The sequence below is a fragment of the Pygoscelis adeliae genome, unplaced genomic scaffold, assembly GCF_000699105.1.
Source record: "Pygoscelis adeliae isolate BGI_AS28 unplaced genomic scaffold, ASM69910v1 Scaffold14, whole genome shotgun sequence".
Classification (NCBI taxonomy): Eukaryota; Metazoa; Chordata; class Aves; order Sphenisciformes; family Spheniscidae; genus Pygoscelis; species Pygoscelis adeliae.
In genome coordinates this window covers 4,044,923-4,071,085 of record NW_008825109.1, presented here as the reverse complement: position 1 = coordinate 4,071,085, position 26,163 = coordinate 4,044,923, and the positions used below count along the sequence as shown (strand labels likewise).

Sequence of the window (26,163 nt, the reverse complement as noted above, 5' to 3'; positions counted from 1 at the left end):
TTTGCTTCCCACTGTTGTCCCGAAAACAGAAGCCCCTCCGCCAAAACCACCGCCCCACGCAGCGTCGAGAGGGAGAGGTGCCTCTCGCTGGCTGGAGCCTGCCAGCTCTCAGACGAACCTCGCATCTCGGAGCGTGAGCCAGGAGCAAATACCCTGAGAAAGATCGAGGTCTGGCTCTTGCTAGCAAAGACGTTCCTGGATCATCTGGTTTCCAGCTGGGTGTCAGACACCCCGTGGGACCCCAACTGCAACCGTAACGTAGAGCGTAAGGCAGCCCGGGGGGGTTTATGGGGGAGGCATCGCTGCTGGAGTGGGAAATGGATGATAAACCACGAGGTGAGTGGCAGCGGGCAGAGCAACCAATGGCACGGGCGAGGCAGCTTTGCCTTCAGCTGGCATGCCGGCATCCCAAATCAGGGTGACGGCCCCGCAGGAGGGGGAGGTGGCTGTGAGGGCAGCGAGCGTCGGTTCACTCTGTGTGTATAGATTTAGCCTTGAACAAGTGCAATTTTTGGTAAGGGGAAGGAAGAAACGGAACCTCCCTGTAAAGCCGGGCCCAGCGGATGTCGCAGGTTATCCAAGGATTTAGAAAGAGAGATGCTTTTTCTGCCAGAGGGAAGAAGCTTCCTTCGAAAGGGGAGGGTGTTGAGAGGCACACATGCAGGGAGGGACTGCAGGGGAGCCTGCTGCATCAAAACCAGCACCGCTCCTCCCCCTCCTCCCCTTCAAAGCAAGCCCCTCCAGCCTGCCAGACCTGCGTGTCACCCTTCATTCATTTAGACAGATGACAGCAATGCTCACTTGTATGTGGCTTGGGGGTGGATTTACGAAATCCAACTGGAATTCATTAGTATATAAAATGCAATCACTAAAGAAGCGGATTTTACAAAATATAAACATAGTATCCTATGACATTGCTTTCTGGTCTCCGAGTTAGTAGGAACGGAGGCAGCAGGCAGTGACGGGCACCCTCTGTACACTACGAATAGGAGTTTGTTTTCATCTGGGATGGACGAAGGGCGAGAGCGCCCATGGCAAGCACTGCCAGCTCAAACTCTACCCTTCCAAAACCCTGGCAAAAACCAGCAATGCGTGGCGTCAGCACCAGCAGTGTTTTCACCAGCGTGGTTCCCCGCAGCTCCCTCTCTCCTGCTGCGACCAAGCACAAACGGCTCCGAACCAGCAGCACTTAGCCCGCAGCACACCCTGGCCCCCGCAGTGCCCAGAGGGGGCTGGTGGGTGGGCGGGGTGGGGGGGGCAGCCCAGCCAGAACAGGTGCTCGCTGCCCGAACCGGTGGCAAACTCCACCCCAAGGGACGGGAAAAGGGCAAAATGAAGCCGAAACCCAGCTGGTAATGATTTTCAGTGACCAAAGAATGAAAGTTGTAAGCAAATAAGCAGAAGCTAGTCATTTTTGCACAAAACAATTCATTTTGGGGGAAGGGGAAAAGCTGTTTTGACAGCAATTTTCCATTGAGAAAGGCTGGCTGGCTACGTATCCGGATTTGCTATACAACTGCAAGCTGCAGCCTCGGTGCTGCCCGCTTCCCTCCTCCGCGCACCGGCAGTCGGTAGGACCCTTCCAACAGCTTCCCCGGAGGGCTCCTCTCAAGCGAGCAGACTGGGAGCAACCAAATACGCTGAAACCAGGTCAGTCCTTCCGGCCAGAGCCTGCCCTGAAAAGGTCAGGCAGGCCATTTTTACTACACCTCTTGGCTTTGGCAGAAAAGGATCTATTCTCGTGCCGAGCAAAGGCATCGCTTCTCCATTTCCACCTCTTCATACAGCAAAATGCTCTGCATCTGTACAAAATGTTCTCATAATAAAATAATGACTGAACTATTTACAAAGAAAAGCGCAAATGAATGAAAGCATATCATCCACAACAGCAAAGTTATAGCAGCAGTTGCATGTCTTCAAAGATACCTGGCTTGATCTATGTTACATGCAGACATCAGTAGGGAGGCAGAGGAGACGGTAAAAAAAATAAAATAATAAACAACCCACCCATTCAGCAAAGTCCTTGATGTTGTCCTAGAAAGAAGCAGTCAGATTTGCCTTTCAGCTTACAAAACGTACAAGCAAGGGGTGGATGCAGCCAGGAGGGGATGGGGCAGGATTATGCAGCTGCGTCAAACTCATCACCTCCTCACCGGTCCACTCCCCGGGTGAAGTCATGCAAAGAGGAGGCCAGGAGGTCCCCAGGTCCAGCTGGACACGGGGGAAGCAGGTAGACAGAGAGCCAGGGAGACACCTACACTTCCCTGTCACTGCGCAGGGCTGCAGGCTCCCTCCACCTCCTTGTATCTGGTGAGTAGCAACAAACAGCAAGAGAGACGGCAGCACCCGCCACCAGGGAACTGATGGGTTGAAGAAGTCATGATGGAGGAGTGGGAGATGGGGCTACGGATCCTCACCTCCACTAGTAAACTTGCAGCGGGGTGGCTCTGCGGCTGGTACAGGTAATGGCACTTTTAAATACCAAAACTGGTGACACAGAAAGGTTTTGCTATGAACCTTCTCAGAGAAAAGGCAACTGAAGAAAAATGACCGCCATCAGGACTTTCCCCCCTTCTACGTGCTGCTATTACATGCCACAAAAGCAGAAACGAAGTTATGGAATATAAATACCAGAACAGATCCCTAAGTAGACAACAAAAATAAGTTAACATTTATAAAAAAAATACATACAGCAAGAAATCTGCATATTTTTAAATAATTTTCTTTGGAAACACACTTCCAGTCAGAATTCACCCCCAAAGGGTCATTGCTGAATGTCTTAAATGCTCAGAAGCTGGTACCCAAGGTAGGCAAAAACATCCTTTCATTTTTGGTACCATGGGAAACTTTGCTCCCCTCTGAGTTTTCATCTTCTTCCCCTCCCACCACATCTTCAGTGCTTTTTGGGAGGCTATGGAGTGTGTCGACCTTGCCTGTGTTTAAACGAAATAGACCTCCACCTAGCGGCTTTTAATTTCTATATTCTTCTCTCCCTGCTTGAGTAAGACTTTGTATATGCACGAGGAGCAAAGGCTTAGCAGATGGCCAAGACCCAGTGACTGGAGCACTCCGACTTCATTTTGTGGGGGGAACTGCACTCGAAACACACCCTGAAATGCACCTGGGAGGCAATGAACACATTGCCTTCACTCCCTCCAATTCCAACCCTGGCAAGAAGAGCCTCCCAGTGTGCCAGAAGGAAGCCAAGATTAAAACTCTTCAGTGGGCAGAAAGGCTATAAGGTCTGTCTTGGAAACCTGTGAGACATGGTCCACGGTCCGGCCGTGTAATCCAGGAGATGGTCTGGTTTCCCCTTTCTGCTGCACCAGATGCCCAGTGAGACCCTGGTCAAGACATGCAGGGGTCTGTTCTTCAGTTCTCCAACTGAACGACAGGGACAAGAGCCCGTCCCTTTGTCAGTGAGAGCCATGCTGACAGATTAAAGATTGTTCAGAGGCAGTAGTGTGGAGGACACCTAGGAAAGCGTCTACTCAGGTCGGGAGTGGGGATTTTTGCAGTATCGTATTTGGGATGCTCCATCCCTGGAAGTGTTTGAGGTCAGGTTGGACGGGGCTTTGAGCAACCTGATCTAGTGAAAGATGTCCCTGCTCGTGGCAGGAACGCTGGACTGGATGATCTTCAAAGGTCCCTTCCAACTCAAACCATTCCATGATTCTATGATTTGTTTTTCACTACAAGCTGAAGCGTGAATTTAAATCAGTGGCATGTATGGGTGTGGCCCACCTTCTTGATGCTTTAACAAGCCTTTTTTAGGGTAGTGAATTTGGCTGGGGAAAGCTATTAGAGAGAATCAAAAAAAATGTTCATCTTACAGCAAAACCAAGGCATTGCCAACCAAACACAGATCCTGGTCTCCAAACTTCCCACCTTTCACAACAGCCAGGCTCTGGAGACGATCTCTAGCCCCAAAGGGAAAGCTCCTCTCAGCAAGCCAGACCCTAGAGCTTAGCGGTGTTTTCTGGGCTGCATGCTCTACTGGGACCACTGGGACTGAGGAGCCCCTGCACACCCCGCCGGCCCTCCCTCGGGCAGGGGGCAGACACCAGGCACTGCTCACGGATGAAGTTCAAGACTCTGAAAATCTTCCTGTGCTTCCCCTTCCCAGGGCAGAAACGCGCTCCACCCGCTGATGCCAAACCGAAGTCTCACATCCTTTGCTAATGCCACGCGGCCGGCACACAGAACTGATGCGGGGAGAGGAAAATAGGGCCCCGCTTGTTGTTAGACCTGGGCTCACTTCTGCTAGCCACCCCACCACTGCAGCCACACCACTGGTGATTTCCGAGGCGAAGAGGTAGGACGGCTCTTTGGAGACACCCATCCTTTTCAAGGCATTCAAGTACTTGCACCAAATAGTTTTATGGCTAAACCTGGCAATCCCTCTGCTGAGCGTGTTGTCAGCAGAAACATCTGCTGGCATTACCTACACGCTTGCAAACGACCATTCACCCGACAAGCGGCGACCACAAACCCTCCCAACATTTCACAGCAGCGGTGCGCTTTAAAGCATATGAGTAGGTAGTTAAAAAAAAGTTAAATACAACAAAAACTATGAGACCTGATACTTTGAAGAATGCAAGTCTTGCAGGTGCCTTCTTAACTAGGTGAAAGCTGGTGTTTGGCGAGAGCCTTTTTTTGTGCGTACACGTTGGGTACAGCTCACATTGGGTGAAGGATGGATCTGGTGTAAGCCTGACAGTAGCACTGCAAAATCTGTTCCATGTATAATCAGTTAAGAGTATCTGCGGGGAGGTAATTCCCAGGGCTACTGAAAGAAAGACCTTTGTGAGACCTGGTTTCATAGCAGCATTTAAGGTTAACTGGCACACAGAAGCAGTTTTCTTTCTACACACTGGAAAAAAAAACCAGGAGAGGGAGGAAGGGAAGCGCATAGCCCCAGATTAGCTGACAGTGTCGCCGGGAGTATACCAGAGGTGTGGCTTTTATCCTTGTGATCCCTTTTAACTGTGCTACTAAGCAAACTGCAAGCTGCAGCAACAGGGCTGAGGAGTCCCGCATTATGCTTCCTTATTCCTGCATTACTGATTAACCAGATGTAACCTGGTTCAGGATCCCCACCACAAAGCTTCCTTCACTGCAGCCTTTCCCCAACTGCCCCTAAGCCAAACATGCAGTCATTTACAGCTGTCCGAACCAGCGTCCGTATTTCTCTCCGCATCTGCTGAGGCCGCGTAGGTGGCTTCCACGCTGTGCCATATTCCATAGGTAAAGTAGATGATAAAGCCTGCGGAAGGCAAGGCGAGAGGGCACCGTTAGCTCGGTAAGGAAAAAAACCACTACTCACACTGACCAACACAGGTTGCACCAGGGGTAACTCCAGCCATCCTGATGGCTAGCTTCTAGCGGCCAGCCACTACCTTCCTTAGAAAAAAGCCATTAACAAAAGCATCAGTCTTTAAAAGACAATCTATCCAGGCCCCAAACAGGGGGCTGATTATAGAATAAACCTCCCACGCTTTTCAGTGAGTTCACTGCAGTCCATTCTGCAGAGAGCTTTCTCTCTCCATTTGTGTGCCTGCAGCATCCATCCCAGTAAAGTACATCTGCAACTGATGCTCATCTTAATCGTTTTCATTGTAACAAATTCCCTGGGCGTTTCAGGCAATTCAGCCTTCTCCACATGGCTATTGGGAGCATCTTGAGATGGAGCTCAGCTCCTTCAGCTCCAGAAGCACAAGCCCCACCACCTGGACTGCAGTTCAAGGCCAGCCAACAAGAAATGCTGTATGGTTTCTTGTTGGCAACAAGACACACTGTATGGTTTCTTGTTGGCAACAAGACCCATAAGACGGTTCATGGGTTGTTGTTTTCTCCTCACAAAGGCTTCGTGACCCTTGAATTTAAAACAAGGCTTGAGACACACTGCCTAAATGGCTTCAGTTAAGTCACCGAGGTTGCCCAAGCATGATTAGAGTGCAGGATCCCTCCCTGGAATGCTACAATAAATTTATAGTTAACAAAATCCAGTAATTTTGAACATAGGACTTTTTACTGTCTCAAACTCACCTATAAGCATCCAGACTGCAAACCGTATCCATGTGCCTAGGTCTAGCTGCATCATGAGGTAAACATTCACAAAAATACTCACAACAGGAAGAAGGGGCAAAAGAGGTACCTGAAAAAGAAAGAGGGATACATTACACCCACAGGGCAGACCAACTGGGCAGGCAGGAACATCGCATCCCTGGTAAACGGGATGTGATGGCTGTTACCAACTCTTCAGCTGCCAGACCTGAAAAAAGGCAAGGTTAGACCAAAATGGACGACATCGATCCACCGTGGGAGAGGGACGTGAACAATGCTGTTCACCTGTTTTAAGAATGGTTGTCCTTGTTTTGTGGTCTGGAAGGAGGCAAGAGGCAAATTTCAGCAGCAATACTAAATATTCGTGGGGGGAAGGAGAGAAGAGGAAAAGCAAGGACTGCATCATGACAGGCACCTACTGAAGACCAGGGAGAAGAAGGTAAGGAGAATGTCAGAGGAGGGACCTGAAGAACTTCATCCAGCAAGTACCAAGGTAATTAAGCAATATAGAGCAAATTATCCCAGAGCAGAAGAAAAACAGGAAATATTGTAAAAGACGAGTGCAGCTGTACCAAGAATGCCTTAATGATCTGAGATACAAAGAAGAATGAGACAGTAAAGCCAAAATGCAAAAATCAGAATATAAAGAAATAGCACAGGCGTGTAAAGACAAAATCAGAAAGGACGAATCATAACAATAGAAAGGTTTGTGACTATGGTGAAACCACAAGGAAAGTGAACTTCACTCCTAAGGAAAAAGTGATTTACAAAAAGAGATTTACAAAAAGAAACAGGCTGAAATGTTGTAGGCCTTTCTTGATTTAAGCTTCACCAAAAAAAACCCACATTTATGGTGAGCAGCTGTTCACCTCATTAGAGAAAGGGGATGGGCACACAAATTAGAAAATGGAAGAAAAATATTTTTCTAAATTAGGCTTTGTCAAGTCAGTAGGGACAAATGAGATTTCCCTAAGGGGATGAGTTATGTACCCAGAGATTGCAGAAGTGATCTCTGAACTATTAACAGGCATCTCTCAGAGCTCTTGGTAGAATGGCAAGGTTTCTAAAGACTGGAGAAGGGACACAAATTACCTATTAAAAAGAAATACAGAAAAACAACTGGGGAACAAACCAGCCAGCCTTGGATTCTCAGAAAGACTTTGGAGAAAAATCACTAGACAGTCAGGTTGTAAATGTCTAAAGGACAACAAGGAGATAAGAAAGAGCCGTTACAGATTTAGCAGTGACAGGTCTAATTTTTGTTTTCTCGGACAGGGTAGTGGCTGAGGGAAAAAAAAGGAGGTAAAATACCGTGAGTGTAAGGCAAAGAGATCTCCTCAGAAGCAAGTTCAGAAAATACAGTCTAGACGACAGTTCCTAAGTTTTCTGCTCCTGGCCATTTCTGTTTCCACTCCTGGGACCACAACCTCAAGATGAGCTGCAAACACTACCCTCGGCAACTCTGGTTGGATTAAATTATTAAAATCAGAGAATTTACCGAAAAACTGTAATTGAAGAGTGGTCAAAATGAGAGCAGTTTGGAGGATGGGATTAGAATCCAAAACTAATTTAATAAACTGGGGGAATAGCCTGAAATCACTATGATAAAACATGACTTGCAGGATTATACTGGGGGGAAAAAAATCCCAGTGTTTGTTTAATATAGAAAGGATGGTATGCTTGGACGGGGCAGGAAAATGACAGCGCTCCTCATACTTAAGGCTGTTAAAGAGAGAATGGTCATCCCTTAGTCTCCAAGGGGACTAAGTAGGACACGAAAGTGCACTTTCTTACAGTTTTTTAGGGAGCACCGCTTTGATCCTCATACACAAGCTTGCTTCTTGCGTTCTCTCTCCTTCTGTATCCACAGTCTGATGTGTCCCTTCAAAACCATCCCCTTTTCCTCTGGTCTCTGTCTCTTCCATATCCTATAACCATCTTAACCGTCTGCTTTCAAAAGCACTGTCCTGCCCTTCCCTTCTGGCCACATCTCTGCACCAGGTTCTGCCCTCCCAGCATCTCCTGGACTCCAGCACCATTTCCATTTCCTTCCAAGTCCTCTACTGTCACCTCTGACCTGACCACGTGTGGCTTCCCCTCCTGATTCCTTCCTCCAACCTCTCAGCTAACCCCTTCAGTCCTTCTTTCTGTGCCGAATCTGCTTCTGCCCACGGGGCACTGCTGCGCAGCAGGCTTGCCACAACGCTGCTTCTGCCATGCTGCATTCTGCAGCAAAGCACCTACACTGACATTTGAGGTCAGACACCAAAAGGAAATCACACTCGGAGGCGGAGCTCGGCTCTGGTAGGACATCCCTTTATGCACTAAGCACAGACTACGAGAGGTTGCAGCCATGCTAGCTGGAGAGCTCAAACCATCAGCTCTACTGGCAGGCCTGCATGGAAAAGTTCACACCGTGCCTATATTCTCTGCATGTCCATTTGGCCAAGTCCCCCCTTCTGATACAGGCCAACATGCACTTCCTCCTCCAACCACCTCCCAAACAGCTCTCTTCTAGCTACACCTCCCAGGACACTCACCTTAAAGGAGAGCTTGGTTTTGCTTTCAGGCTGTTTCCATATAATGAAGCTGACAACAACAACGAGGATGGCAGCAATAATCCATACAGCCTTTATCAGAATGCTTGGCTCAAGGGCAGTCAGGATACAGCTACCCACGATAAGGAAACCTGTGAACAGACACCAAAAGCTTACTGATTCTTTTTTTAGGAACAGGAAAAAAAAACCCAAAACCACAAGCAGGCAAAGCAGAATCTGAAAGCTCGGCAAACAAAACTGCAACACATGAAAAAGCTAACTGTAAGAAATATGCCCTTCCCCCTATACACCCCCCCCCACCTGTGGACTTCTTTTCAAGTCATAAATTTAATCTGTAGATCTTCAGTTATTTTGGCCATTACAGGGGCTCATCAAAATTACAGCCAGGAGATGAGCTTTCCCACCACGGTGAGTACAAGGACCTACCAGCTGGCTCACTGCCCAGTGCTTACCAATGATGAAGGTTGAGACATTCACCACTGAGCCAGAGAATTTGGAAGGGTCCGAATTTGGGGGACACAGTATGGCTTTGAGTGAACATTTCTCCTCTTCCTCTGGCAGAAATCCAGCCTGCGACTCACTGGTGCTCACAGACTCGTTGTTATCAGTCTCCTCTGTTGTCCTAGCCATCTGGTATGCCAAATTAGGCTGCTCTGGCTGATACCTAGGAAAAGGGAAATGAAACAAAGAGCATATTGGTTTGGTGCAGGGTACTTTTTGTTTAAAAGCCACACAGATAGCCATGGCTGCACCCCAGAGCACTATAGCACCAGAACAGGCACACATAACGTCTACAACCTTCTGTTTCAGGGGGAAATCCGAGAATAACGTCATCATAATGTGAGCAAATATGGTCAGCTATTATCACCTACAGCTTGGTTGTAATGTCAGTGTTTTAAACTGGACAGTGCTCTCTTTCAAAAACCCTATCATCCATGTCACCAAAACATGACTGGGTGATAGCAGTGAGGACCAGAGAAGGAAGCAGCAGAGGGACAGACAGACCATCATAACTGGGCCGTCGGGTTATCTGTGGCAGTTCAGCTCTTGTGTTTTGGCACGGAGGTGGCTGAGCTAACAGCTCAGCAGATATCACACCCCGGCAGCTGCTGATCGCACCCCGCAGCAACATTCCTGGTGCCCCATCCTCTTCCATCCCAGTCTCTTCTGCTGGCTTGTCTGCTGCCACATAAGGAAGGAAGAGGTGAACGAAGAACGGTAATTTTTTGTTGCTTGTGTGGACAGCACCTCATTCAACGGGGCCCTGATGCACAGCCACGTGGATCCATAAAGAAAAAACACTCTTCCAGCCTCAGCTCTCTTTTGGTTTTGCCCATGACTCTCAGCCACAAGCCTGACTAAAGGAAAGGGCCGCTTTGAAATACACCTTAAAATCGCTCCTGTGGGGATGTGTTTGCAATGAGGGCATTTGTGAAACACTGCAAATTGAGAAATGCAGTGAAATCCTCGGCTCCAGCCACAGCACGGTATTAGTGGCAGGACCTTACAGCTTTGGAAACAATTCAGCTGCTACTTCATTAGGCAGCCAACGGGGCAGCCAAATTACTGCCCAGGCTGCTACAAGACAGGCTGTCAGATCTGCAAACCTTAGATGGTGAAAATGCCATACAATGGGTACAGCAGCTTGCAAAAATAAATTAAAGCAATTTACAGCTGTATAGAGAAGAGGGGACTGGAAAATCAAAGGAAAAGTAAGAAGGGCAAGGAAAATCATCACGGATTTTCAAGGGGCAGGGTGGACAGAACAGGCACAGAACAATGGTATTACAGTACAGCGTTGGGCCTTCACCTGCTGCAAGACAGTTCTTAGTTCAATACATTTGCTGTGAGCAGGCAAAAAGCCTCCACCAGACTTTGAATAAGTCATTGAACACAAAGGTGTTCTTCAGGAACATGATCTTCAAAATACAGTCCTCATGGGCAGAGTGCTGTTGTCCATGAGGTGCCAAGCAATGAAGATACTCAATTTTCAGCTTAGGTTAGGGAAGCTATGGCAACTCAGCACTTCTAAAAGACGTGCACTAAGGCACTGATCCTGCGAACACATGCTCAGCTTTTTTGCTGCTGCTAGACTTTATCTTGAATCCCCTTTCAAAAGTCAGATGACCTGAAACTGTATCCCCAGTGGGAACAAGAGTGATGACGACGCAGGCATCCAGGACCACCCATCTCTCATCTCATGTGTTAGCATATCTCTCAGGGCATCCAGGGTTGACCACAGCAGGAGCAGCATGGGCCAAGGGTCAACCAAGTTCACAGGACCCCCTTGCAGATCCAACTAGCACAATCCCCCGTGAACTTAAAGAAACAAACTCTTCACATACTTATAGCTGGAGATGTTCACGGTTTTACTGGGTCTATGGAAACTATGAGGGCACCTGATCGCTGTGTGGATTTCTGTCTGTGTGATACAAGAGATGATGTTTCTACATCCATACCTCAGTACCAACACGCAGGCTGCCACCAAGGAGTAAGCCAGGAGGGTCCCAATGGACATGAGATCCACAAGATCTTTCAAGTCAAAGAGAAAGGCCATAACAGCTGTAGGAGGAGACGAAGGTGAGAGAGGGAAGAAAAATCAGTAACACAGCATAACATGCACATCTCAGGAGCGTTAATGACGATGCAGCACATGTGTGCCTGTTCTCAGGTCTCGGCTGGGGAGCTCGAGCTGTCCTGAGACAGGGAGAGGCAGAACTTGGCGCATGAATACCCTGAGCCTCGCAGGCTGTCCCAGCACAGCCTCACTAGCTCGAACCAGAGGAACCATTTACTACAGTAAATGCCAGCTTGTTTGTCTCATATGGGTATGTTCACCCAACTAACAGCAATGAGCAGGTATTTAAGCCACAGTCTTGTTGCCGGAGTGCCCTGGCACAGCTGCAGCACCCCTAAGGCCACAATTATTTCCTGGAAGTAGCTAGAGGGAACAGAGGACTGGCAGCACCTCGCTCTGGTGTCTCAGCTCAGCTGGGGCGAAACCAGGCTTGTGCATGCAATGGGGACCAAGCATCAAGGAGGGCATCTTCAGTTAGCATGCCTCATCATGGGGGTTTCCAGAAAAAGGTATAGACTGCCATCCCTTAGGGATTACCCTGCTTACACACCCTCACCAGGCAACCCCTGGTCGTACGGACCTTTATGCAAAGGCCTTCAGAAGGAGAAGCAAGTAAGCAGAGGACAGACGCCATAGTCAGACATGCAGGTGACGCCACCGGTCATGAGAGCGCAGGGATCTCAGAGCTGAGCCTGGCCCAGCCTGTCCTCAATGCACTGTCTGGAGCCCAACAACCGACCCAACCTTCAAGCTCAGCTGGCAAGTGCTGTCCCTGCAGCTTCGTGTGCACTTTGGTCCTAGGCACTACAGACCACTCTGAGGAGACCTAAGGGACTGCAAAGCACATTTTTTTACTTTATCTGGCTCTTTTTTCCCTAGTTTGGACCCAAGGCCGCCTGAAGAGAAAGGTGCCAGAGAAGCAGCTGTGAGGAGGCTCCGTGGGTCCCAGCAGCAGGAGCTGAGCCGCTCCACAGGAGCTCAGAGCCCACAGTGGCAGTTCAGCACCAACTCCCCACCAAACATGGCAAGTTCTCACATCAACGGCTCATCCCGCATTTGCAGCAGAAGGTAAAGAGGAAGCAGCAAGGCTAGGCATTGAGAGGAAGGGGGCACCTACGAGAAGAGGGTAAGCTTCTCATCCTTGCCGTGTGGGAGGTTTAATTCCCATATTCCTGGGGGCCAGGAGAGGGAAGGGGGGGAGGATGGGATGGCTGCCAGCTCCTGATTAACAAACGCCTGTGCCACAGGGGTCATCTGCCTGTCTCCGGCTGCTCTGGCGTCTTCTGCCGAGCTGCTACCCACAGGCGGTGTGGTGTCTTCAGCCAAGCCAGGCCAACAGCCACAAGGATGCTGGGGCACCGCTGGCTGCCACCTTGCAGGGGGTTAATTATTTTTAAGGCTGGCAGAGCACCCAGGGAGCGGATGAAGGCAATTCTTGGCATGAGACAGGATGTCAGCAATGAGCTCTGAGAAAGAGGAACAGGCACACAGTGAGCTATTCATGCTCACCCAGCCCCTCCAGGGTATGCCCTGGAAACCCAGGGCATGCTCTGGGAAGTCGTGCTGTGCAATACATCCGATTAGTAAGTGGGCTAGAGTCAGGCAGACTTATCTGTCCCTAGGATGAGCTTATGCCTCCGTTCCATGCATTCGTGTAAGTCTTTGGATCTTACCTGCAACGGCCCCTGATGTCACTGTTGCAATTATTGGAGTTTTTCTCTTCTCGTTGACTTTAGCCAAAAATTTAAAGAGAAGCCCATCTTCTGCCATAGCATAAATTATTCGAGGCATCGGAAACATGGAGCCAAGGAGACTAAGGACACAGAAGGGGGAAATAATCTACTTATATCACCTCCTGCTGAGCACAGGCACACAAACGAAAGCAAGTTTATGGCAGTACAAACACAGAACAGGTGGCTTTCGTTCACTTCAGCTTCTCCTTCAAGGGCTCCCTCCACACACTCATGTTGCTGATAGCTGGCAACTGAGGTGCAGCTCTGAGATTTTGGATACCTAAACTTAGCCACAGGCGATGAAAACAGCCTGACTTTCAGATAGCAAAATAGCCATAACTTCTACGAGCCTCTATGAGTTGCTCACCTAACTGAATGTGTCCAAGTTGATCTGAAACAATAGGTCTCTAGAGTGCAGAAGAACATGACATAGTTTGCCTCCAGCCTGCCCTGCCTCCCATCCAGATGGCTGTCCTGCAGGCAACCTGCAGACAGACGGCCCTGGATATAGTAAGCCGCATATGCTCCAGGAGATGCACCCTGCACTACCTGACACAAATCTGCTCTCCACCCAGCAGGCCAGGATGTCTTGTGGGCAAACCATGCTTGCACTGCGGAGCTGCCTCCATGACTTAGTCAATGAATCTATTTATATTCCAGAGATGCACCTGCTGGGTCTGCTGCTAAGATGGGAGTTTCTGAAGTGATACTGGTCATGTGCACCTCTGAAATCTATCACATCTATCCTGGCTCTTTTGAAGTCAATAGCTCTGAATTTCATCCCTGGTCTCGATTCCCTTGACCTAGGGGAACACAGTGAAGGCAAAGCCCTGACATGCACCATTTTTTAAAGGAGCTGGAGATACATGTTTGCCTTGAGAGATGCACAAAGGAAGAACAGTGTCTCACCTCGTAGAAAGCGCACACAAGGAACCGACAGCCACTGCGTAATTGGCTCCATCCCAACCCACATATTTAAAGGCATTGGGTAAAGGGCTGTTGGTATCCAGCTGGTAGTAAGGCATCATGAGCGTCAAGGCAGCTGACACACCAAAATAAGCCACAAAGCAGATGAGCAGAGATGCCACGATGCCAATAGGAATGGCCTTCTGAGGGTTTTTTACCTCCTCACCTAGAAGAAAGAAATTGAAATACCAGCTAAATGACGAGCAAGAACTTTATCCCAACCTAGGACATGCTGGCTGGGGCTTTCAAAGGCTCCGTGGGCAGCAAGGCGCTGTTTGACCATGTGTGGACCTGCATGCTGCCGATGGCCTGCCCCAGCCTGTTGCTCCCACTTCTGCTGCTCCTGTGACTCCTTCTGACATAAACATTTGTGGAGGCCTTGTAAACTCAGGCACAGAAATGATATGGATTAAAAGCAGTCCCTTCCCCAAAAAGGGTTATTTTTACCTCCAATTACTCCTGCTATCCCACTGATGGTGCAGCCCCAAGAATAATTCAATGATCACAAGCAATGGGACAAGAAATTATTGTGCAGTTGTAGGGTAAATCCTTGGGTGAGCATTTCAGTTAGCATCTCCACCAAAACTACTGCACAGTGAACACAGCACCATAGGTGCCCAGTTCCAGCGAAATGCAGACTTCGCACAGCACCTGGAAATCATACAGATCTTTGAAAATCCCTCTTAAAAAAAGGGACTCCCTCTAGTTTTTATGGAAATTTTTCGACAACCAAGTTGGGATGAATGTGTAAAATAAAAAAAATCCTCAAAATTCAGGCACTGATTAATTAAGAAACAGCTTTGAGCCTTCACTGTCCTCCAGAGCTGCTCTCCTCTGAAAGCAAGAGCTCCTGACGTTTGGCATTTCAGGAGGATGAACCGATAAGCAGAGACCCATACACCTGTAAGTCAAAGGCAGATGAATGTGTTTCTCCTCCAAAGAGAGGCCCTAGGGCTGGCTGGAGTAACGGAGCCAGCACTTCTCAAACTCCTTGGAAGAAGAGGCAGTACTGCTTTATCTGTCTTTGTGATGATCTCCTCCTCTCTCTGCTCCAGCTTTGAAGCAACTCAGTTCTTGCCAAATGTGAAATTAAGGATAATCCTTCCTTTCTCCAGGGAACTGAGATTCTTCTTAGCCAGGAGAAATATGACAGTGCTGATGTTTTCTCTTTCAGAGGGAGATCTCTGAACCTTTGAAGATAAAAACTCCCCCTTATTTTGAGGCCCAGTCTTAGGCTGCAGATGACTCCCCAGAGGCTCCCTCTTTCTCTGGCTCTTTAAATACTCCAAGCCAGTTGAGCATCTTCAGCTGAGGGCACTGAAGAACCCTACTCCAGAATAACATGTTGATGAAAGCATCATCTGGAGTTAGAGGTTCACACTTCACCAGTCATACAAAGCATCTGAACCTGGGCCTTCCCGGTTTCCCTAACTGGTAAAGCTGGCTGTGTTTTCTGTGGAGTCTGACCTGGTTAGTGTCATCAGTTACCAACCATGGGACTGGGCCCTGCAGGCAAAGAAGGGAGAAAGCTCGTTTTGTGGGTTATGCAGTCTAGCTGCCTGGCACAGCAGCTAGAATTCAACACTCGAGCACCCAGGGACTTGGACATACTCAGCACTTCCAGTATTAGGAGCAGCTGAGCCAAAAGTATATTTTGGGCTGAGGTTCAGAGGGATGATGAATGCAGTGTCCTGAATTACTCATTATCTGTGCTGTGCTGTATTACTGAAAGCCAATCTACCAGCAATCAGGTTCATAACCAGAATGAAGATGTCTTCCCTCTTACCTGTAGTAGCAATACAGTCAAATCCCACGAAAGCATAAAAACATGTGGCTGCCCCTGAGAGGACTCCTTTCCATCCATAGGGCATAAACCCTCCAACACCATAGAGCTTTTCTTCCTGCGTTAGGCTAAAAGGCATGGCACTGGGTTAGAAGTCATCCTGCCTAGGTGGGAGTAACAAAACTATTCATATAGCTCATAACAAAATCCAAAGCTGGAGTTTGAAGGAACACACTCTCCCTTTCACATGCTAGCATACAAATACCAGGCAAAATGCTAAGCCCTACCCACTGCAGAGCTTTGGACTGCAGGCCTGCAACAGCCTGGGGAATGCAGGGAATAAAAATGGTTCATGGTTTGTTCCTACCACCTGTTTTTTGGGGCAGATAAAAATGTCTTGGCCAAGACAGGGAGAAAATAGCATGAATATTAAAATTCCTCTCCTAATATTACTGCATGCGTGTAGATACACATACCCATTTAAACATAAGCTTTTGAAAAAGCACAACATGTAATTCTGAAAACTGAAGACTGAGAAAAATGTAAACCGTCCACTTTTCACCTAAGATAGACTCAGATAAAGTCTGTGAGTGAGTAGACATCAGAGAGCAATGCAGGGTGCCATGACTGTCTAAAACCCACCCAATCCTCCATTCTCAACTCCAATATTCCCTGAGCCAAGTTCATACCCAAACCGTGCTTGCCACCCTGATGGAGGAGAGAAGCCTGCATGCCTCACGCACCAAATGCTTTGCTGAGCCTCATGCAAAGTTCATTCAAGTCAACAGACAGACATCTCCTGATCCCAGTCCATTCTGGATCAGGACCCTGAATCCATGTGCCTGTGTTGACTCATGTATAACATATCCTTCAGTTCAAGTGACTCAGGTCACTTTTTCAGGGAAAAGCCTTTGTAAAGATGAATTAAGGCAATTAAATTAAAGTAAATCCCAAATGCAAGTCTTATCAGGTGTAAGCGTCTGAACTCTCTTGTAGAATCTCTGTTGAGACTTAGATGAAAACTGGCCTGTTAAGTGCAGAAATAGCACAACCCAAATGTGGATTACTCTGGAAATAATGAAGTAAAGTAAACCCCAGACAGATTTTACAAAAATATTAAGTGCTACAGGTCAAAGAGCTACACTTACACTTTGAAGCTATAGCACTAATTGCTCCTTGCATGGGAATAGCAGTAGGGAAGGAGGGGGGACCTTTCCTATAGAAGCAATTCGTTCACAGCAGGCTGAATTTTGCAGGGACACTCAATAAGCGGCTTGTACACAAGCCAAACTTGACCCACGCAACATTTATGAATCTCTCCCGTTTTTGCCAAACTGTGCTTCCTTGCAGGCCAGCTTAAACAGTTTAGATAGCAAGCCACGACTGAGTTGAGGTACATGGAGATATTTAAAGGCCCTCATTCTGTGTTGCATAGTCTCAAGCAAAAATGAACAGCCTTGTATCACTGGCAACCCTTGTAAGCTCCTTAATTTTAATCTTGTATAGGAAGTCAGGATTTTGGCCAAGTAGCAAAATATCACTAAAAATGGATTTGTGATATGCTTGCTGCAATGCATTAAAATAATCTGCAACTTGCCTTCATTTTACTGAGGCAGTAAACTTTTGGGACAAAGTCTCCAAAAGGTACAACTCAAGGATATTGCCCAAGTGTCCAAAGCAACTACAGAGCTATACTTGGTCACGGCTTCATACAGGCACCAGAGCCAGCCTGCTGTAGCCTTGAGAAGGAGGTTGTCTAAAAAGCTCTTTTCTCTCAAATTTGGATGCTGTATTGGTCATGAGGCTGGGAATGGTCAGTTCTGCAGCAGGGCCCACGCTGACACAGCCTACCTCCTATCAGTTTCAGCCCATCAGCACAGCCTGCTTTCAGCAAACGCCCACTGAAACCAACTTTGCCTCAAGGCATTTGGCAAAGGAGGGAGCCATCCCATTCACTGGTTTTCTAAATCATTCCACAAACCCCCCTATAAGCTTGCCATTGAAAATGCATCAATTTCAGAGCTGAGAAGAAAAGATCCAACCTACTTGTCTCCGTAAATGCTGTGGCTGGTGTTGTAAATGTCCTGTTCAGTCAGCTGCCAGTTTTTAATAGACCCTTTCACGAAGCCGGAGACCATGACGAAGCCGAGGACAAGGATGTTGATGCAGGTGAACACTTTGTTCACCAGGGCTGATTCCTTCACGCCAAAAATTAAAAGCCCTGGGGAAAAAATGGCAGATAGGTGGTCAGGTATTTCGCCACCAGGAGCAGGCGCTGAGGGCTTGCAGAAGTAGCCCAGCTCTGTTCATGCTGTGCTCTGCCCAACTTATCACACCTCATTTCTCCACAAAGCCAAGTAGCTCAGGCAGGTCAGGATTAACTCACCCCGAAGGAGGACGAGGACTCCAGCCCAGACATTACTACCGCGGGATGTGACACACCTTCCCATCCAGCATGCCCATTTGGCACGTGCCCCTGGTAAAGTGCTCTGCTAACACAGCTAAGCTGCTTCCAGCGCTTTCAACGCCAGCTCTGGTCACCTCATGGTGCTATGCTGTGCCACCTAGACACAGCCTCAAACTCCACCCAGAGACCTGGAGAAAGCCCCCCAGGTGGTTTTTCATGAAGGAACATTGTCTTAGAGGTCTTGGCCACATGCAGAAGTTATGAACAACATTCAATTTTCCTTAGAAGCAGGGGAAAATATGAGCAGGGACTGAATCCAGGAGGACAGCTACTTCTAGTTCTGAAGACACAGAAGAAGGTGGCATCTTGGGAATCCTGCTCCCATTTAAATCAGCGGGAGCTTCTCTAGTGAGTTCAGCAAGAGCAGGATTTCAGCCTGTGGTCTTAAGAGCACCCATCTGAAGAAGAGCACATTTACAGGCTTTGGCAACCAGGATCTCACTGAGGCATAGCTCGGCTTCTCAGAACGACAAGCTCTGGTAACTTCCGTTTGCTCTTCAGGTGCCTGATTTTCAAGAACCCAAACCTTTAACCCAAATCTAAAAAGGCGGCTGAGGGAGAAGGTAAAAAACTTCACACGGGCCTGACGGAGAAAAGAAGCACAACAGGGTGTCCTTACTGCTACTCCAAGGCACTTCAAGGACAGGGGAGCATCCTATGCACTCACCTTTCCTTCTTTTAAAATAGGAAATAAGCTGATAAGCGTTTGATAAAACTGCGTACCTGCCCAGGAAAACTTGTAAGGTACCTCGTAGAAATCTGAAGCTCAAGACAGTGCAATCAGAAATAAACTTGTAGTGCTTATATTTGGGACTAAAGCTGCTCATTCAGCAGCTTTTTGTAGAAAAGAATGGTTTGCATTTTTTATTAAAATCCAGGGAATTTGCTCCATGCAGGGGAATAGAGCCATCGGTAATCTGTATAATTTTACTCCTCAGTAGTGCTAAAATGAGGAGTCTTAATTTTTGTAAATTGTATCTGGTGAAAGACCAGATTCTAATTTGAAACTAAAGCAATTCCTATTATATACAAATGAACAAAGAGGAAAATCTTCTCTCCCATTCAGATGTAGTCCTGAAAACAGAAGGCTGCTCTTGACTTCAGCAGTCCTTGATATAGTCCTAGATCCAAATGCAAACCCAGATGCCAAAGCATCCCTTGCTTATGAAGCCTGTTCCCATGAGCACAGCTCATGCTGTGAGATGGCCATCCTGATCAGAGTGGGAAATGTCGGGATAACCTTGTTGGGGTGACACTGCAGCTTCTGCGTTCTGGAAACCACAGAGGGGTACATGAGAAGTGTAATTTTTTAAATTCACCTAAATTTGGCAATGCTTTGCAAGATCCAGTTGGAGCAGAGCTAGAAGTTCAGAAGGATTTTAATTTTAGAAATTTTCAAAACTTTTCCAAATTCTGATCAAAGCCTTGGCACATTTTTAGAAAAAAAGAGGACCTGACTGTTTATCACACATTTATTTTTCTGGAGTCTTGCATCCACTGCTGCAAACTGAAGCCCATATGTATTTTAAAAAAACGAAAACAGTAGTACATGAGGTTGTTACTGAGTCCCGTATTTTTTTTCTCACTTTCCTGGCTCAAGGCACTGAAAATTGGCAGATTATCAAAGGGGGAATAAGGCTGATAGAGCAACAGAATGAAATTCCTGTGTAATAGGATTTGTGGAGGCAAGGATTAAACTTCCATACCTGATTGAAGATAACAAGTCATCTTTTCTTTTCTTCCTTATATAAAATTTGATCGAAGGTTTTAAAAGTGGCTCAAAAAATACCGAGAATGCTCCCCTCTAATTAAAAACCTTGTAAACAGGCTATGCCCCGTGCTAACTCCACAGCAGCTATATAGGTCAATCCAACACTTGTAGCAAAGAAAGAGTCTTTAATATTGTTGTCCAAAATAAATCAGGACTTTGTGCCTATTCCAAAAGCAAACAATGAAATTACAGAAGGAGGTCCAAGACTCACAAACCCTTCCAAGGTTTTACCTGTTAGGATGATGATTATCACCACGGCGAAGACGTCTGGGTATTTTGCTAGCACTCCGGGAGCATCCATCGTCATATATTTTTTACAAAATTTTTCAATATGCTGGCCTATGATTTCATCAAACGTTGCGCTCCAGGCTCTGGCCACGCTTGAGGTTCCTGCCAGAGGACAGAAAGGATGCAGATCACCCTTCGTGGCTGGCACACGTTCCAAACAGGGGGCACCTTGCATGGCTTTTCACCATGGAGGGCCTCAAGCAACCTTGCATGTGCTTCCCAGGTGCTGGGAGCAGCCTTTCCTCTGCAGATCCAGCCCGCAGCCTGTATTCATGCCTGGCATCTGCTTTGATGGTAACACACACAGGTGGTGGGTCTCAGACTCCTACTCAGCTGGCAAGGTAAAAAAATCCTTATAGTCTTTTGGCTTCTTAGTAAATCTTGACTTTGCCTTAAGATACAGCCTAGACTGATGCTTTCCTTATGCCCCCAGCAACCTGAACTTCCCCCAAACCTGGTAATTTCTGCTACTAGAGAGGTCTGAGTCTCTTCTCATACCAGCAGAATCCCCTGGCAGCCCTGCCCAGGTGACTGCAGCCCAGGCAGAGGGACCTTACAGAAGCCAGCCAGCCTCCGGCAGTGCGACACTGGAGCACCAGAACCTGGACTGCAACAGTTGCCCAGCTCTGTAAGCTCTGCACTCCAGCAACATACAGATCTGCTCTGACCTCCGGTGCTAGAACATCCAAACAGGATAAAGACTCAGATATAATTTACAGGTTACCTGAGCATAAGTCAGCCTACTGCAGGATGCTGGTGATGATCCCAGCAAGCGGCACGACTCCTGCCTGCAGCAAGTGCTTAGACGTCCCCCTCCGGGGTCGCTTTTTGCTGTGGTTCCCAAGAGCACCAAACTATGCACAGCTTGCCGGGGTGAGGACTGAACCTGGGGTCTCAGGATGACCAAGTCTGGGACATTGTCTGGGCCAGAAGAGTCATTTCAGAGAACCGAAATAGTAACAACGAAGAGCTACCACCAGACAGTGACAGCATTGTGTAAAATAAGTAGGTTTGGGTAATAGCCAACTTCTCCCTCTCCTGCATTAAAGTGGCTATCATTATACTCCTGATGTCTTATACAGTACATTATATATAACAGCATCTAATTGCATGATATAATTACTACTGTACATAATTACCTAGTTAAAAAAAGAGGTTGGTTTGGTTTCGGTTTGCAGAGGAATTCCTCAGAGTACGCCGTCAGGGCCCCCTTCTACCTAGAACAGTTTGTCCTGACACACTCACCTGCGGGTGGGTGTTCAGGTCCCGGCTCCGGCACCTGCAATCATGTCAAACAATGTCCAAGCTTATCTACAGCTAATCCCTCTGCAGCAGCGGTGGGAAGCACCTGCAGCAAAGCTGGGAACACTCACTGCCCCAATCCAGCTTTGCAACAGTATAAAAATAAGCTGCAGAACAGACCTGTTTGGAGACATTTCTGTTCACTGAGACAGAAAAGTGCACAATGTGAATGCTTTTGAAAAGGTGGGACATCAGTGCCATCAATTTAATCTTGAAAAACTCCAAAATTTATTGTATACCACATTACAATTTTTCAGCTTAACTTTGGCATGGTTTGAGGGAAGAGACTATTTCTTTAGTGATTTTTTTTTTTTTGTCCTGGCTCTAATATTTCGTGTTCTAGGACAGGAACAACCAGCTCCTGCATGTGTTATATTAGATGCCAGTTGCTTGGATGCCAGTTCCACTATCAGCCGTTTATCCCAAACTCTCTGTAACCAACAGCCTTGAGGGAGCGGGGGGAATCTGACATTCTTCCAACATCGCAGACACCTGGATAATATCTTACTGTTGCTAGAGAGCACGGTGCAAAGACATTCGGCTTGTATCCGGGAGGATTTACTAGTTCTGGGTCAGCACAACCTCGCCAGATCGAGCTGGGTCCTGCCTGCAGCACATGGCTCCCAGGAGAGCTGCTGAGCTCAGGTGCAGGGCTCACTGCAGAAACAGGCACAGGGTAGGAGGCCACCACGTGCCCCAGGAAACCCCAGCAGCAGCTACTCACCAGGGATGCTGTTACTCATCGTATTACCAGCTCCCACCAGCTTCTAGTTCCTGAAATGCTTCTCACAATCTGGCATGGCTCCCCAAACCCACATCTTCCCAGAAGGAAGTTCACACCAGATCCTGGTCCTGAACACCTTCTTCCTTCTGTCTAGACCACTTTCATACCCATTTTTGCTCGTCACTCACCTCCAAAACCCCACACCAGTCTTCCCCCAAGTCAAGTCACTTCAATTAATTACAAGCTATTGGCCACCCATCCCAGGACACCAGGATCTCTTTTTCCACCCCCACAATACTTTCTGAACAGATGTCTGAGAACCTCAGCATGAAAACACCAAGTTGGCTGAGCCCTTTACAGATGCAAGCTCCCACCACCCCATGTGGTTTCGGTGGCACTGCTTGGCATTTTCTGCAGCACGACTGAGAAAAAAATTGGCTTTCTGCCCTTCTCAACCCCTGGCTCTGAACTGCCACGTGTGCCTGCCAACATATCTTTCTCCTCCACACCCCCAAAGCTGCTGGGAGTTGTCCCAGCTCACAAGAGGGGTAATTAGCACAGGGAGAAAGGTTGGGTAAGATAAAGAAGAGAGACCTGCTATAGCTCACTTCCTCCCCTAGTTGTTTTTCCTGCTTAGCCAACCTTAATCCCAAATTATGAGGAAGCCAGTTGCAAACATGCATTTTTGCCACAGGACTGAATTAAAAGTAACAAAGTTGTGTTTGAACACATTCATGGATAATATCTACTTATTTTTTACTGAATTTTCTGCCTTGTGATAATACACTGAGCAGCCAACTCGGAAATAAAAACTGAGGCAGTGGTTCAAAAGCCATTATGAGAGGACAAAAAAAAAATATCTCAGAAATACCAGCCTCAGCCCAGATCCTGGGACTGTAACGTTCAGTATGCAAATCTTTTCATTGTGCATTTGCAGAATCAGGTTTTGGGACAGCATCCACGGCTATGTCAGTCATTTTGGTGGTCACATAACTAAGTAGATGAGGAGCATGGAGGAGAAGATTTATCATTACCTTTCTGGAATGGAAGATAAATCACCAAGAAGTCTGCTCAATTTTTCTACACGTAGCCTACGTAGAGTCCATTTTAGAAGTCTGGAGGAAATTATATGCTTACTTTTTTTAAAAACTATTTTTATCCCCTCCTTGCAGTGAACCTGATTCATAAAAGAACCACGGGACTCAGATTTCCTAAGGAGATGAGTTTAATTGACTCTGGCTTTTCATCCTCTCATTTCTTATTTAAAAAAAAAAAAAAAGGAGGAAGAGGAAAAGGTTTCAGGTAGCACACAGAGCAGAGCCAGCACGATCTCAGACAAGCAGCTGCTACATCACTGTATCGTTCTTGATATGATCTTACACTCCCCAGCACCATGGGAACTAATCTCCAAGGTAACACACATCCCATAAAATGCATTTAAAAAAAAAACCCTTCCTTTAATAATTTAGTATAACATTGGTTTTCATTTTAACTAGTAAGTCTTCACTCTCAACTGGCAAGTTGGTTGCAGCCTTAATTACAGGCATGATGACAAGCAGTGTGCCCAGAATGTGCTTGAAAAGACACGAATCCTTAATTAGCAAAGTGTGGCTTAAGTTTTAATGTATCAGCTGAGTTGTACACTGCATGCTCTGAGCTTGATCCAAGGCCTCTCCTAGTGGGAGTCAAGGGCTTAGAAGGGATTTGGTTTGGACATTTCAGAGACTGTGAACCTGCAGATCACCCTAAGCTTAATCCTGTAGCCATTCATGAGACAAAACTCTGATCTGCAGATACTTTAAACAGGTCTCAAAGGGACCAGGAATTAATCCTTGATCAGCCGGGAGTATAGATGCTGCTGTGTAAAAGCATCCTTCCGTCAGCGGCTTCTTTCTCGGCAGAGGGGACAAGCTTTTGCTCCCTGGTAAGTGTGCAGCAGCCAGGGGATGCCAAAGGGATGATGTGGAGATTCAGAGGAAGTCGCAGCAGCAATAATCCGGCCTCAGGACAAACCCTCAGCCCATAGCACACCACTCACCTCACCGACTGACAGGAGCCACCAACAACACACCCCGCAGACGAGTCCTGAAATCCTCAGTGAGTGCAAGAGTGCAGCGTCTATTTTGTAACAGTAACACAGGCGCCCAAACAAGGCTGATCTTATAATCTAGGCTGCCATCCTGGACTAAAGCTACGGTCTCGCAGTGCACCCACCATACTTACCAATAACATAGGAGAGGATTAAATTCCACCCCGTGATGAAGGCCCACAGCTCGCCCACGGTCACGTAGCTGTAGAGGTAAGCTGATCCCGTCTTAGGAACTCGAGCACCGAATTCTCCGTAGCAGAGTCCAGCCAGCACTGAAGCCAAGGCAGCAATCAAGAAGGAGATAACGATGGCAGGTCCTGCGTTTTCCCGCGCCACGGCTCCAGCCAGTACGTAGACACCTGCACCCAAAGTGCTGCCTACACCCAGAGCCACTAAGTCAAATGTGTTGAGGCATCGCGAGAGCCGACTGTCTTCTCGAGTGCAGTCCACATTTTTCCGGCGAAGAAGCTGGTTTCCAAAATTGATTATTTTCTGACACTCCATCTTTGTGTTTGGGCCTGCAAGAAAGATGCTGCCATCATTACCTGGACCAGGATACCCCCCAAAACAGCATCACTGCACAGGTACACTGCTACAGCCCTGTTACATTTCAACGAACAAATCTTCCCACTTTCCACCTTTTTACATGGCAAAATGTCTCCTTCAGCATTTTACCTAGGCTTAGCACAGGGAAATAAAACAGACAAAACCAAAGCATTTTCTGCTTCTCACTCCCACTCACGCTGCGAAGCCTGCACGATGCAGGGAGAGACGCGGCACTCCACGCCAGCTCCCACCCCGCTCCACAACCACCCAGTTCACTGACAAGTGGTCAAGCCAAAAACGCAAAGCCCATCTTTCAGATTTCAGAGTGTTTTTCCTGGGCTGGGAATTAAAAAAACAGACCAATATATATAGAGAGATGTGCTTATATATATTTTTTAAGTCTCGGGGTGAACTGTGAAGTGAGCATTACATCCCAGAATAAGACATCACAGGTGCTACTCTCCCTAGAGCACAACACGACCACGCGCCGCAGTCAGTGACACCATTTGCAGTCGAACCGACCCGGTGGGGCACTTCCCCTCTCTAAGCTCCAGCTCCAGCCACAGGCAGCAGCACAGGCTGCTGTTGCCTACTACTGTGCAGGCTGAAACAGATATAGTTTAGGAAAAAGGACACGCAGAACTGAGTTTTATTTAACTTGGTTACGCTGAGGCAAAGGCTCAAGCTATTTTGCATTTGCAGCAACTGATGTGACAGCACAGTGGGGCTCCCTGAACTTCCCTGTCCCACCCAGGACAGAAGCACTACAGGATGGGGGTGTTTAATGAAACTGTGGGGCAGGGTTTCCAGCCATGGTCCCATTTCAGCAACCGCACTATTCCTGTGTATGAACCTGCTGGCACGGCCAAACAGTTGTGTGCAGCGGCTTCAGTGTGTGAGCAGCTCAGGTGCAGCTCCCCTGCTTAGGACTTCATGATGGGGTTAGGAGCAAGGTAAAGCAAACCCCTCTGTGTGGAGGGATCCCTTAGGAAATCCTTCTGGAGTTTCTCTTCCCATGAGAGACACGTATCTTGCAGTGGTACACCATGGGAAGATTTTGCTACGCAACTCATCAAGCCTACAAATTCAACCATCTGCATAGGCGTCCACCTAACACAGACAGTGACAGCACTCATTAAAAGCTACAATCGGTCAAACCAGCGAAGCCAGCAGTGAGGTCAGCTCCTCGAGGACATCTGTGGAACCAGTGCCGTTAGGGAGTCTGTCCCTTCAAGATTTATGTCCTTGGACACAGCCCGGGTATGGAAGTTTTGTCTTACTCTTTCTGAAAA

The 26,163-nt window shown here is 47.6% G+C and overlaps 1 protein-coding gene across 1 annotated transcript; it reads right to left on the bottom strand.

Moving 5' to 3' along the window:
* Positions 1-4,898: 4,898 nt before the first annotated feature.
* SLC7A1 (solute carrier family 7 (cationic amino acid transporter, y+ system), member 1) lies at positions 4,899-24,847 on the bottom strand. The gene is made up of 11 exons (XM_009327745.1): positions 24,460-24,847; positions 20,154-20,312; positions 17,731-17,905; positions 15,688-15,812; positions 13,845-14,067; positions 12,876-13,015; positions 11,084-11,186; positions 9,077-9,288; positions 8,607-8,755; positions 6,049-6,157; positions 4,899-5,266 (listed from the first exon to the last, which is right to left on the bottom strand). Exons 1-11 carry the CDS (start codon positions 24,827-24,829, stop codon positions 5,157-5,159), a joined length of 1,875 nt encoding a protein of 624 aa, XP_009326020.1. The 5' UTR covers positions 24,830-24,847; the 3' UTR covers positions 4,899-5,156.
* Between the last annotated feature and the right edge of the window lie 1,316 nt (positions 24,848-26,163).